The 14955-nt window shown below is 39.5% G+C and overlaps 1 protein-coding gene across 1 annotated transcript in view; it reads left to right on the top strand.

Annotated features, from left to right (window-relative positions):
* The window catches only part of LOC117963085 (iron-sulfur cluster co-chaperone protein HscB-like), a 45415-nt gene extending 40499 nt beyond the window's left edge, over positions 1–4916 (top strand). The window contains exon 6 of the mRNA XM_059032921.1: positions 4741–4916. Coding sequence (XP_058888904.1) covers positions 4741–4901 — 161 coding nt within the window. The 3' untranslated portion in view covers positions 4902–4916. The remainder of the gene's footprint in view (positions 1–4740) is intronic.
* The last annotated feature ends 10039 nt before the right edge of the window (positions 4917–14955 follow it).

The raw sequence follows: 14955 nt of genomic DNA, 5'->3' as shown, positions 1-14955 counted from the left end.
TGTGCCATGAAGTGGCCTGAAACCTACACTAGTCTCCTGAAACCAAGTTCCAAGCCAAAGAATGAGCTTTGTGTCCCTCAGCTTTACAGAGTGACCCAGGGTATACCTGGTGAGTATGCCCAACACCAGGGCCATGTAAAATTCAGCTGGATAAACTAGTGCAAATAAAATAGCCAGGCAGTGTATTCTATAGTCATTTTCACACTACGTGCCCCATTCACCATGCATCCTTGTGCTGTAAGTTTTCACAGCGTTCACTAATGTTCTAAGTTGTTTTGCTTTTACCATGGTACACCCACAGACAAGATGCCTTTTTATAAAATCTAATTACCATTTAGATTCACAAAGTCATGTCCCCACCACAGAATGACATTTTGCTGCAGTGGCTCTTTTTTTAATTAACGCTAATGGTGATTCTTTCATTCTTCTTTTTCTAAAACTGTCTCTCCAGTCCAAAATTCATGTTTTCCATCTGGCTGATGATTTGTTTCTCACTATCTTCTATAAGCACCATACATTAGTTCCTGTAACGGAAGTATGTCCAATTGATGATAATAGCAGCAATTAAAGGCAAAACAGTAAAAGATCTGAGAGCAACCACCATTATGGTGTGTCTCCTTTGGAAACATTAAGCTTTAGCAATCACTCCTGACTCACTAGTGTCTGCTGTCATTCTAAACTTTGCCTCTTATCGATTCAATCATTAGCGGGATCTGTATATGCAACAAAAACAAATGCAAATTGCTGCCTTTTGTTGTGGGAATTATCATTAACACATTATGCAAACTGCCTGGAAGTCTGGCCCCATCTGATTTGTGTGAAATTGGATGGAGTTCAGAGCTCTCGGTTGCTTTTCAAGTCTCTCGACACTCTGCTGCAGTTTCCGTTGAGTCAACCGTCACTCAGCTGAACAGTGGGGAGAGTGGGGACTCGAGAACAGCGACAAACCTTTCTTTCCCACACAGCAGAATTGATGACTGTAAAATGTTAATTTAGGGGCTTCTACATGTACTTACTGAATAATATGGTGTATAAACGGACCGGTGTGGCTGTCTGAAATTAATGTACTGTACATAGTAACATTAGATACAACAGTAACACTTCAAAATAATGGCTGCAAATTCATAATGAATTCTAACTGACCACCACAGGAATAACACTTGAATATCTTACACACTGCCTCTGAGTTCTGAAGTAATTCATTTTTAATTCAGCCCTGTTAATTCATGTGGATTTAATTACCCGTATTAATTTATTCATTCCTTGAGAAATGACAGCTGCAGCAATTAAGTGTCCAGGGCTGAAGACCAACTTTAGGTATTGAAAAGAAATTACCGCTGGGTCGGATACTAATTCTCTGATTCTTAAGTCTTCACAGCTGCTGCAGTGATTTGTGCTCCTAAAGATGATACCAGGAGAAATAGGACTTAAATTTAGGAAAGTGCAGATCGCAGTCAGGTTCACAGAGCTCAGATGCACAATTTAAATCTCAGTTATTGCATCCCAGGGTCATTCTAAAATCGCACCATGCAGCCTGGTGCTGGTTATTGTGATTGATGGTGGCTGGAGAACAAAAACAAGAGAAAATGGGAAATGGGTTAATTCTGTAAGGATGCATTTCAGTATCCTCCAACTGTTTGATTGCAACGAGCTTGCAGCCATACACCAACAACTGTGGATCCCAGGAGCACGCCTCGTTAATCATACCGTTATTTTTATATAATTGTACACTTTTGAATGCCCGCAGCTCTGCTCTCAGTGATAATTCAATGATGGAACTTCACAGGAAGAAGAGAAGCATTGTAACACCTTTTTAATATAATCACCCTCCTCTGGAATAACTTTACTCACCCGTATGCTGCAGCCATGCATCACTGAAAACATGTATAGATCTTTACAGTGTTAGACGTAAATACCGCTGCTCTTTAACTCTATAATAATCCTGCTGTTGCACCCCCCCCCCCCCCCCCAGGGATGATCTAGTTACAGTGCATTTTGAGTTTCATGTTGCCTTTATTAAAATCTTGTTTAATTGAATCACCCATCTGGAGGGATACATTGAGTGTCCTTGATGTACTGTTTACCCAAATGAAATCAAAAGGTCAGACAGTGGAGGTGATCCAAGATCAGTGGCACCAGCTGGCAGTCATGCTTCGGCATGATGTTTTTAAAAAGAAGGTGTTTTTTATGTTACACTACTCCCTGCTAAATCAACACATTCTTTTTGAGAGAATGAGCTGCGGTCCTTAAAGGAGGTAACAATACATTCATGCTGTACATCTCTGTACACGTTCTCGCTATATTTTGAAAATCAAACTCTTTATATGGAAATGGGTAGGAATAAAATGGAAATGAGTGGATCCAACCTGGAGTGGACATGCAGACACTGAAAGTTTTACACAACCCATTTCTGTCTTCAGCATACCCGTAAACCTTGGCAACCAATGTTAAAGTAGAGAAATTGAAAATAAATGATCGTCCTGTATATATTAACCTTCCATTGCAAAAACAACCAATAATGTATAGATCCTGTAATGATGGTATTGGTAATCCTTGTGCAGCCTATTCTTTTTAAGGATTAAGGTTTCTGTATGTTGTTCTGCAACGAATGTACAACATCCACTGTACACACTGTAACTGTGTTGGAGAAAAGAGAGATAAGGAGAGGGGCCTTGCTCATCTTGTCTGGGGAATGTGTGAGTTGTGGCACGTAGAGGGAGTGTGGGGGTTGGAGGATATATCTATTGTGGTACACTGGAGACTCAGGGCAGTTTGGAAAAGGGAGAAAGAGCTGACATCCAGAGATAATAGCTAAGTATTAAAATTACCTGTTCACCTGACATTTCTACTCTCAGGGTCTCAATAAGAAAACAGCTGGCTTTGTTTTCTTACAGTAACCTTACAGCAAAACCCACAATATTACCAATTAAATAGATCGAGCCTCTATACAGTGTATACAGCAATGGCATGCAGCAATCTGGACCCGCATACAGGTCTGCAGTGTTGAAACAGTTCAGGTAAGAGAACAACATAAGCTAACCCTTAAGAAACTAAATCAGCATAGATATCATTTGAGCAGCATAGAGTTAAGTAATGCAAAAACCACATTCATATTTACAATAACAAAAATGAAGAGAAACAAACTGTGTAAATGTCTGCAAATCAACCCCTGCTCAACTGATAAACAGCGTGAGATCCATCCCATTGCCGGGATAAATGCAAGTGCTAGTTGTGATACTCTTGAGAGGTTTTCTTGTGCCAGATTAAGTGATGATGCATTGTCATTAAGACTGCTAGAGTTTTTCATTAGGGTGTAATTAAAACACAGTTTTTTTTTTTTTTTAATAAGATCACAAAGGGGTTTCACAGCTGATTAAGCCCTGCAGTAAAATCTGACATCCCTACAGAGATCTGAATGATTTCTGTATCACAAACTGCGTGATACCTGCTCTTTTCTTGTCATTCATACACTTAAGGAACACAAATGATTATTAACAACATCATTATTCAAACTCGTTTTTACTTATCAATATACTTTTATCAAGAACCAATTATTTTTTCTTCTCAGATTGATCCTTGTCAATTTAATGATCCTATATATATATATATATTAATTCTGGCCTGTGATTGGTTAAAACATCATAGGAGTAAAAATAGATTGAACTATTGCCCTAACACCCTTACACCACTGGGCAATAGACCCTCTGACATGTGATTGGTTCACATCACTGTCAGTCCCGCCCCTTTTCAAAGGAATGCCTTTCATCTCCACTCCTCACAAAAAGAGAAAAGGACTGAATGTGAAAAAAACTCTGAACAGCGATTCTGTAACAAAACAGTAAATACATTACAAAACATACTACGAAAGAAAGATGCTCCAAACACTAAAATGGTGATTAAAACGTCACTGTCACTGTTTTTTGACTTTCTGAAATTCAAACAAATTCAACTCGACGATGCAAACAAATATGACGGCCAGGATTTAAACCGTATTATACACCAGTCAGCAAGCCAGACGGAGAGCTGGACGCCAAAAGAAACTGACAACTATGCGGTATGAACTTCAAAAACATTTTCTGTTATTTATTTATGTTATTTATGTATTTGCTTATGCTGTATCAGCTATATTTAAAGAGAATATATAAAGTCATATTTACTTCCCAACCTTGCCTCACTTATTTTGTTGACTGATTCATATATTAAATATGTACCGCAGACTCAGCTCATAGTGGAAAATTAAATGCCCCTCGGGAAGACTATTGTTACCTCCAGCCTGTGGCATATATATATATATATAATAAAATACTTTTGAGAATAATTTAGGAGAAGGTCCTTGAATGTGATATTCAGAATAGCAATACAGAAAACCTTTCCACTCTTGCACCATTTATACTAGAAGACAACCTTTGCTTCATATCAGGATTTTAATATTGAGCTATAACCTCGATGTGGTCTATTTGTTATGTTACTGTAACCTAAGGATCCATAAAGCATGCATTAGACTTGTGATAGGTGGTGTAAACCTGCCATATTATTACAATGTCCAAGGGAGATGTAAAATGGTTTGAAAGCTAATGAATGTAATGAAAATGTGTTCAAAACGAAAACAGCAAGCTCAACTATAATGCAAACTTTTATCGTCCTTGAATATATCCTCATAACATCCGAGGGGGGCTTCAGTCAGCTGGTTCTTGTGTTCAGGGGATCCTGTTTATTCCTGTTTTCTTTCGATTTTCACAGCTGAACCGTCAAATCCCTCTCCAGACTTGCTACCATACCTCAGCTCCTTGGAGTATTTCACACAGCAACTTAATGTGAGCAGTCGCATGAAGAGAGGGAAAACAAAAAAAAGACAGAAGGAAAGCGGCACATCTAAGCTGTTTTGCTTTCCTTTTCATTAGTATCTGCTTTGTACTTTAATGCCTGTACTGCACTGTTTATATACAGGGGGGTATATGAAAGTAAAAATATGCACCTTAAAACAAGAGTTATGTTGTTTGTAGAAGACCAGTGAAATGCCTTCACTGATTATGTGTTTAAAGTTATGGATTTACAGTTTTCCCAGTCTGCTCTACTCTGCTCTACTCCATGTATTTATGCTCTTACATACCACATTGGAATGTATGGTAAGACCAACCATTGTGAAACTGTGTAAGGAAGGTTTTTCTCTCCAGGTGCATGTCTGCATGAGACCCTGATTGCAACAATGAACACCTGGAACAAAAGTGCCAAGCTGACTTCTCACCTTGGTTGTCCCTGGTGCTCAAGAAACAGATATTTAAATACAAGACACAACCAAACAGGAGGTGGGGTTACTGAGGCAGAGCGTCATGCACACTGTGCCAGAAGTCTTGCTCTAACAAACGTACCCATCGGGGCCAGAAGCTGAGGAAGAAATAATGAGAGCCAAAGCAGGTGACAAGAGATAATCAACGTGCATGATGAAGATGGTAATACAGCGTGTGCAGAGAAATGTGTGAAACATGCTGAGATACAGGAACGTCAATTAAAGAACCTCAGGAACTTGCAGCACAAAAATAAAGCAGTCACAATTCTAGAAGTATATATTACAGATGAATATATGATATATAATATTTAGCAAAAGCTGTACTTTTTATACATGTTTTATTAGCAGAATCTAGTTACTTGTTAGTAGGTCATTTTGCAGCATGTGATGCATTATTAAAAGGCAGTTTTACATCTTTAATGAAATATGATTACTTCTAAAACATGCTACTATATGCAATATTATAACTGCTATTACATATTAATAGCATAACAAGACAATAAGAATGTTTGATGTTTTTGACAAATGTGTGTATTTTTGTCTTTAAAAGTAAGCAAAATGACTGTATTTGACCCTATCTTAATATTTAAAACAGTGCTGGTATTTAGACCTGCTACGGTTTAGATCAACTGAACAGACCCTAATATCTTTTTTTAATGAGGAAGCGTTGAAATTATTATCAGCCTGATACTAGCAATCTTCCTTCCCATTCCAATACTTCAAAACCCTACGGTGGAAACGTAAGCTCTTGCTTGACGAATAACACTTACTTAGTTTTTATTTTATGAACATAACATGGTTTGTATCAATGTCTTTCATCGCTGAGTTGAAAAATACAGAGGTTAGCCGAAAGAAGCGTTTTTTATTATTCAGTGCCAATCCTGTGTATTGTATCACATATGATGTTGCTGCACCTAGATTTTTGATTTTCACTTCACCTAATAAACACCTGAATCGCATGATAATTACAGTAAGATAAATCTACTTCACCTGGTCACGCTATCTCAGCAGCATTGCCGTTTAGAGAGCTTGTTACAAACCTTCTAGGCAATTGAAAAAAAAAAAAAACAACATGTCACGGCTGATCCTATTTACTACACAGCTGGCAAGATGTATAAATGCAGAACTGTATTATCTAGCTACTGGGAGCTGTCAAGGTCCCCTGTGTATTTCATATTTCTTGTGAATCATATTTTACACACTCTCAATTTAAATGCAAATTTTGACTTTTATCAAACTCCAGAACACCTTTCTTTAAAAATAAAACAACGACAAAAAAAAAAAAAAACGCCACAGTATGAAGGAACATTTTTAATTGAAGTCACTAATCAAAAAGCAGGTCATTTCTGTTTGCTGTTGTTTTCTCTAATAGATCCTAGCTAAGGGGAGACAATATTCTTGTGGAGTCACGGTTTCTGCAGATGTGAATGAGAATGTTTTTTTTTCTATTATTATGCCGACCATGTCAGATGGGAGAGAGTCTGTTTTGTCGATCTTCTTTTTTGTGTTCTTCTGTTCTGATTACTGTGACTACAGGGAGATCAACACTTCACATCAAATGGAAGCTCACTAGTTTGTTTTTATGATTGAGAAGACATCACTTGATGTTTACAGCTGGCCAAAAACTTTTCATCACCTTATAAAATTAACTAATTTTGCTTCATAAAGGTGAATGAACCCTGCTGAATAATGTTACATTATTATTATTATTATTATTATTATTATTATTTTTTTTTTTTTATAAATTTAGTCGTTGCCAATTATTTTTTATTATTTTCTCCCAATTTGGAATGGCCAATTATTTTATTACGGTTGGCTCACCGCTACCACCCCTGCGCTGACTCGGGAGGGCGAAGATGAACACACGCTGTCCTCCGAAGCGTGTGCCGTCAAGCCGACCGCTTTTTTTCACACTGCAGACTCACCATGCAGCCACCCAAGAGCTACAGCGTTGAAGGACAACGCAGCTCTCGGGCAGCTTACAGGCAAGCCCGCAGGCGCCCGGCCAGACTACAGGGGTTGCTGGTGCGCGGTGAGCCGAGGACACCCTGACCGACCTAACCCGCCCTGGTATAGATAGATTAGGATGTCATTATAATGTCACTATATTAACTTGAAGAAACCTCAGCATACCCCTGCATTGCCGTACCACCAATGGCAACACAATGGATTTGGAACAAACATGGTTTTAAACTGGTATCACAGCAGTACCGGTAGTACCATGGTCCTGCAGTCATTACCAGTCTGCATTGGTTTATACTATGTTGACACCTTGTGGCAAAGTGGTTAACAGTGTACAGGTGCAGAAGTGATGTGGTGCTTAATCAGGAGACAAGACAGAGATAATCCAATTAGAAAAGGCTTTAACAGTGTAATCCAGGTCTGGTGACCTCAAACAATAAACCTAGGCAATACACAGCAATGTGTATTGCAATGTTCAAAATAAAAGGTTTGCAGTCCCAAATAATAAACACAGTCCAGTTACACACACAATATACAAACACGGTCACCAGTCCTGGGTGCGTGCCACGGCAATTCAAATGCACACAGCCACTTATTAGTCCTTCGACTCCCCTCCAGGCTTCACAGACAGAGACCCTGGCACAAGGGCGGTGTTCTGCAGACACGGCAAGGCTTCACAGACAGAGACTCTGGCACAAGGGCGGTGTTCTGCAGACACGGCAAGGCTTCACAGACAGAGACTCTGGCACAAGGGCAGTGTTCTGCAGACACGGCAAGGCTTCACAGACAGAGACCCTGGCACAAAGGCAGTGTTCTGCAGACACGGCAAGGCTTCACAGACAGAGACTCTGGCACAAGGGCGGTGTTCTGCAGACACGGCAAGGCTTCACAGACAGAGACTCTGGCACAAGGGCGGTGTTCTGCAGACACGGCAAGGCTTCACAGACAGAGACTCTGGCACAAGGGCGGTGTTCTGCAGACACGGCAGTGAAAGAACCCTTGTCAACTCTACTCGCTTTTTTATGTGAACATGATGTGATGTGTCACCCTTGCCAGCCGTCTTGTTAGCAAAACAAAGTCATCTTCCACATTCTCAGTTTCCCATTACTGCATGTATTGTCCTCACTTTTTATATGACAGCTCACGATGATTTCAGCCTGACACCCAACGCAGGGTCACTGTTTGTAGAATAAGGAATCTCTGCCTGAGAGGAAAACTACATTTTTAAACATGTCTCTTTTTTGCAGCAGCTTTTAAGCACTGAAAGCCTTGGAAGCAGCGTGGCGCAGATTCCACATGCCATACTTCTCTTTTAATGAGAGAGTGCTCATCAAGCATGGGGAAAGAACAGGGCAAATATGATCTTACTGGAAATGTGCAAGTAGTGAAATACAGTACCCACCTAAATGAACTGCCCATAGCATTAATCCAACCCACACCCACATGCAGTTTCCATTCCTTGCTTATTGTGATGTGTCAAGTGTTTTATTAATACTACATTATCACATACACTTTGATTTCCGTATTGACTATTCTTTGTCAACAAGTCTCTCAAGTTGCTAGTGCCAGCTGCAGGTAGAACAATGCCCACAGTTTTATTTTTCATTCTGTTTTTTATTTTACCCAATTTGAAATGCCTAATTCAAATGTCTCCTCACTGCCTACCGAGCAGGTGAAAAAATCATCAATGGGTGTCCTACAAGCCAATTGCCTCTTTCGACCTACTGTTTTCCATCTGAACACACAAAAATATTAGTTTTAGCGCAGGGTTGCAGACTTTCATTTTAATAAATAAACAAATAAACGCAAAACCTCAAATAAAAAATGCTGTCCCTTTAAGGCAGGATCTGCTGTCACAACAGCCTCCCAAGCAGGCAGCTCTCCCTGTGCGAGTCGAAATAGAGCATGCAAGCGTCTGCTCTTCTGAAGTGCCCGGGTTCAAGCCATGTTACATTGCAGTCGATTAACCATTTGAACCTGGCCACATTCACACATGTCTCTTTTCAGTTCCTCTCACTTCAGGTCAAACTAAAAACATTCCAGCCACATTCTCCTCCAGCTGTCTTGCCTACTTTTGGGAGGAGAATTGAACAGAAAAAGGCAGGAATTATTTTTATTTAATTGACCTTCACCGAGCATTAATCACCACTCGTGTCTTCACAACCGAACTAGTGAGTAGAAAAGGGCTTAAAATAACTGATATATAACTCAATTCATTTTGACACACTTAATTATATGCTGTAAGCTACTGTGTCTGTGGCCACAACTTATTTTTATAAATCACCAAGCTTTCAAAAGGTAGGGCTATATACATTTCCTTTTTTAATTATAATTCAGAACAGATTAATACGAAAAGAAGACACATAATTATTTCCGATACACTTACGCTCTTGCGGAATACATTCAACTCAAAATAGATGAGCTATGCAACAGCAGTGGGTGAGGGAATTATATACATGCAACCTCCTTATATCTTTATTATTAATAATCTGAATAAAAGAGACAGTAAAACTGGAATTCACCCAGTATCGTCTGCTCCCACAGAACCCGCTTAGCACTGTGAAACTGGCCACATGAATACAGCACATGCAAATACATATTTTCGGTTGGTTTCACAGTCCCCAATTAGCACTAATCTTGGACTGCCTTATCTAAGGTAACACAGAGCACGATTCATGTTAATTGGGGTCTGATGAGTAGCCAGATAAGTAGTAAGTGGACTGCTTATTTATGGCATATACTGTATAGCCACAGGAGACCAAACTATCATTTAAACTATTAAAACCACACAATTTAAGCATGCAGAGCACCTCAGACGTGGTCTGCCAGGAGCATCGAGATAACCCTACGTGCTGCACGAGCTGCTGTTCATCGTATTACACTCTTTAGCAAGATACTGTATTTGCAGATTCCTATTGGATACTGGCTCCATTCAAATGGAATATACAAATCTATCAAAAGTTAGAAAAATATGTTTGTCACAAAGTTACTATATTCCACAAGGATTGGCAATGAGCTATGAATATAGTTTCATCTTTTTTTTGTAATGATCTCTGCTGCGACATTTCTTTAAAAACAAATTACTTTTTAGGTGCTCCCTAAAATAGTAATTTATTTTTAAAAACCACAGCCTAGTTGTTCAAAAATAGTGCAAATGAAATGCTCTTTGGACCCAGTGCCATACGTTTGGGATTGTTGATGAGTTGAGAGGTCAAGATGTTAAGAGGACAAGCTGGAAAACACTTCACTGTACAAAAATAACATTTGAAAGAGAAAAAAGAAAGTCATTTTTTAACTAAATATGCCTTGTAAGATGTTATTGAATTAACTGAATGCAAAGTCATTTTTCTACCAAGCGCCTTTTATAAGTCTAGACTAATCAGGTTGTTTGAAAAGTTATCTTACATATTCAAGGACATGGTTACGTCTTTGTAAACTAACAATTAAAAGCACATTTTCCAATCCGCGCTTGACTGCTGAGGACAGATTTTGAGCATTAACCCCTCACCCCTAAACGTAAAAGTGTCTCGCAACAAACTCTGTTTTCTGTAATTACCCAGATACGTGGGACACACTTGGGCGGCTATGCTGCACAGTGTCATTGAATCATTTTCACCTCCTGTCTTTGTCAGACTGAGCGGTGATGCAATGCAGGAGGTGTAAATGTCAAAAGTGATAGAAATAGCTTGGTTGTTTGCGCAGAGCCTTTTGGATGAAAGAGAGGTTGGAATGTAGGAAAAGAAAAAAAAACATTTATTTATTATAAAATAGATAGATAGGAAACTTAGCACGGTACAGTGATGCACACAGTGACTGAATGGGATGTATTTATAGAGATAGATATATACATATAGAGCAAGGTCTCCATCATAGTAAAACACTGCTGCTGACGGTGCCGGCTGAGTCAGGGTGAGCGAGGTTCCAATCCTGGCTGGGGAACCACAGAGAGCTCTGCATTGGCCTTTGCGTTCAGGTGGGTCAGGGAAGAAAGTTGGCTGCGGATAGTTTGCCTCATCCTGCTTCAGAGACCCCTGCTGGCCAGACTCCTGATGATTCTAGGCTGGTCCATGGTTCTAGGCTGGTCCATGATTCTAGTCTGGTCCTCCAGGATCCAAGGTTCCGGTGCTTAATGTAGGTTCGGCAGGTGAAAAGAGGAGAACGTACCTGAGTGGGAACAATAGTTGACGATCTAAAATCTATGTGATTGAGAGTGGTTTGCAGCTGAGAGGCAACCTGGAAGTCTGGCAGTTCAAAAAAAAGGAGGGTAAAACTGTTTTAAACAAGGATCCAGAAACAAAGCAAACAAACATAAATACATAAAGCAAAAATCCTTGCATATAGCTACTGGTACAATATTTGCAAACACTAGAGCACTACACTAATTGCTAGCTCTCACCCACACATGTAACCTACTCAGTCTTGACTTGCTGTGACCCAGATTGAGTGGAAATAATAATATGATTTACCTATAAGTGCCTCTTCAGTCATTTACGCCTAAGCTGCAAAAACAAGTCTACTCCCTGTGTTAATGCGCACTTCAGTGCTAGTTGTGATAGTGGGATAGTGGTGATATTTGTAAGTCATCCAGTATCAGTACTATACAGCCCTCCCATCTAGATCTCCCACTGGGAGACTGCCATTCCAATGAAACTAGTTTCAGAGCTCTTGTACATTCCATTGTTCTTTAACATGGATATTACTGTCCCTGTTTGGCAGCACTGTATACGAATTTAAACAAATGACAATGCCTTTCAGTACACTACTATTTGATTACCCACACCCTGTCAGCTCATTTCTAACATCGATTTGCTGATATACTTTATTCATCATAACAAATTTAAGTAAAGCAAACAGGATTCTGCATGTCTGTTTTTATTTTGTGAATGAATTACTTGGGTTACTCTTAGCACAGCTTTTTCACATCACTCGCGCTCCCCTTTTTGCTTTGACAGTGACTCATGCACACACTTATCAAGGAATACACTTGGAGACACATCTGATACGGTACTGATAATGTATTGAGATGATAAGGCATGGTTACAGTTAGGAAATAAAGATGACAATTCTTCAGAGTGCTTCTCAAGAGATATACCAGCGTTTGGTCATATTTACTAAACATTCTCTCTGAACCGCAAAATATATGTTTGTTCTAGAAGGAAATAACACACGCAAACCCTAAAGTATGCCAAGTACTGTTAAAACACAATTTGTCCAAACAAAATATGATTACTTGTTTTGCTCCATGAGCTATGTATATTACGAAAACAAGACAAAGTTGTCTTTTGTTGAAGAACATGTTATGAGTGGTTTTTTTACAAGAATTAATTTTGTTTAAACGATTCATATTGGGTTTATTATTGAGAGGACACTATCTGTTTTTTTTAAGAACACAATACAATACAATACAATACCAGTGCAGCCCAACAGCTCCTTTTTTGTTCCTAGTTTAAAGTAAATATTCCAGTGTACAAGCTTGAGGTTCCCCACTGAGGTATTCCAGGTTGCAGGCTATTCTGTTTGTGCTGGTTCTGAAGAGAATCGTGGTGGTTTGAAACAGCATGACCCACTTTCTCATTTTCAGAATGAATTGGATTTGACGAAACTCTACCTCTGCTTAGCTGGCAGATCACTTGTTAAACGTTCTTATCAAGCAGACAATTAGCAGCTAAGCACTGACTTAGGTCACTCAGCTTTTTGACCATTTAACCTTGTGTCAATTACTCCTTGCTTGTTTTCATCTGACTGGCGTCTGCTGTTTCTCCGCATACTGCATCACGAGCAGTAAGAGCATGCTAGAAGCTGAGTCTTAGCCTGAGGGTACTTGAGAAGTCTGCAGGGCTAGTGCTGCCAGTCGGTAGAGACCGATAGGATTTACATATTTTAGTTCTGCAATTCATTACTGTGGCTGTGTGCAATTAAATGGCGATACTGCATGCAGAGCCTGTCTAGGGATATGCAAACATTCTGAATTGTGTGTCTTGCATCCCACTTTTATTCTGGGCTAAGGGTGATAATCCTACATTGTAGATGATAATTCATGGGAGCTATTTTCTAAAAGTCAAACCTAAAAAACACAGTTAAGCTCAGAAACCAATACAGCAAATAAGTCACCACAGATTCTCAGAGCTATTTTATTATTATTATTATTATTTGTTTATTTAGCAGACGCCTTTATCCAAGGCGACTTACAGAGACTAGGGTGTGTGAACAATGCATCAGCTGCAGAGTCACTTACAATTACGTCTCACCCGAAAGACGGAGCACAAGGAGGTTACGTGACTTGCTCAGGGTCACACAATGAGTCAGTGGCTGAAGTGGGATTTGAACTGGGGACCATCTGGTTACAAACCCTTTTCTTTAACCACTGGACCACACAGCCTCCTATTACTCCAAATCGTCATTAGCATGTTACCAACCCCGAAATAAACAACTCAGACATTTCACTGAGGGGCCTGTGAGTCGTCTAGAGCTGTTTTTATTATTTGTTTTAGAAGTATAAACAGTGTTCCTTCAGATCAAAATTGCGCTAATGACAACTTGGATTAAATAGCTTTACGAATCCAACCCTGTTGATCCTAAAATCCTTGCCACGTTCCAAAACACGTGGACCCGATTACAAGGGCTGTCCTATAGCAATGATTTCTGAAAGCTGTCTTGGTCCCAGCACAGATCCTGTCTTTTTCAGACTAACCCTAAGCCTTATCTCCATCGCTGTTGCTTCTCCAGGCTAACAAAGATTATAGGCTTTCCTGTCTGTCAGAAAACCTCGGTCCTCACGTCTGCTTATGCACGGGCTGTTGTCTACTTGTACAAACACTTCAGTTTTCCAACCAGTTCTGGGCACACCCTTTTAGTTTAGTAAAAGATCAGTTCACGCCATGAGTAATACTTGATTGGCCGTTGGGAATCCGACTGCAATGCGAGTGACTGGGTGTCCAGCTGTGTTTTCAGTTTTTAAAGCTCTGATTACAACAGACGTGGCAGCTTGTTTATGGTTTAAGTGTGTGTAACACAGTCATTTCAGCAACATTAGTATGCCAAGTTTCGCATGCTCAAGTGCAGCCGACTAAAATTCAGTGTCATTGTCAGCGGCCTTTATAATTAGTACCCTGTATGTTTGGAGTGTGTCCATGGGTTTAATTCAGTTCATTATATATTGCATGCTTTGCATGCATAGTCACGGCTGATTGACCGAGTCATTGATAGTAACAGCTAAGGTCATGCTATTGACTGCTGACTCAATCCCTCTGTGCATTGATATTCCTGTCATTTCAACTAAGTATATGTAAGGGGCATTGCTGGGTTGTCCTCATTGATTTCAGTTTTTGGAGGCACTGTATAAATAGTTATCCCTAAAGTGTGAGTAGCTCTTTAGTTTTGAAAGAACTTTTAAAATGAAGGAGTTGGTTTGATTTGTTTAGTTTTCAAGTTTTAATATTTGCAGCTGTTCAATCATATTTTACAAGAATTGTTCAGCTCCATACTGGGTATAGTATATACTACTGTATACAATTAAGCCATATTATTCTAGAGTAGAAATGCAAATAGGGGAAAACTGGAGTGAGTGCTGTTTGGAGTTCAACTCAGCAGTCCAATTGAGACTTGGACAACGAGGACGCAATAATACGTCCATGAACTAATTCTATACCAACTGGACCAAAACGTGTCAATCCATACAGAATGCTCTCTGATGTCATAGAACCTGA

This window comes from Acipenser ruthenus, chromosome 11, assembly GCF_902713425.1.
Source record: "Acipenser ruthenus chromosome 11, fAciRut3.2 maternal haplotype, whole genome shotgun sequence".
NCBI classification, from domain to species: domain Eukaryota; kingdom Metazoa; phylum Chordata; class Actinopteri; order Acipenseriformes; family Acipenseridae; genus Acipenser; species Acipenser ruthenus.
Note: the sequence above shows the minus strand (reverse complement) of the source record. Positions and strands in the feature narration are given on the sequence as shown.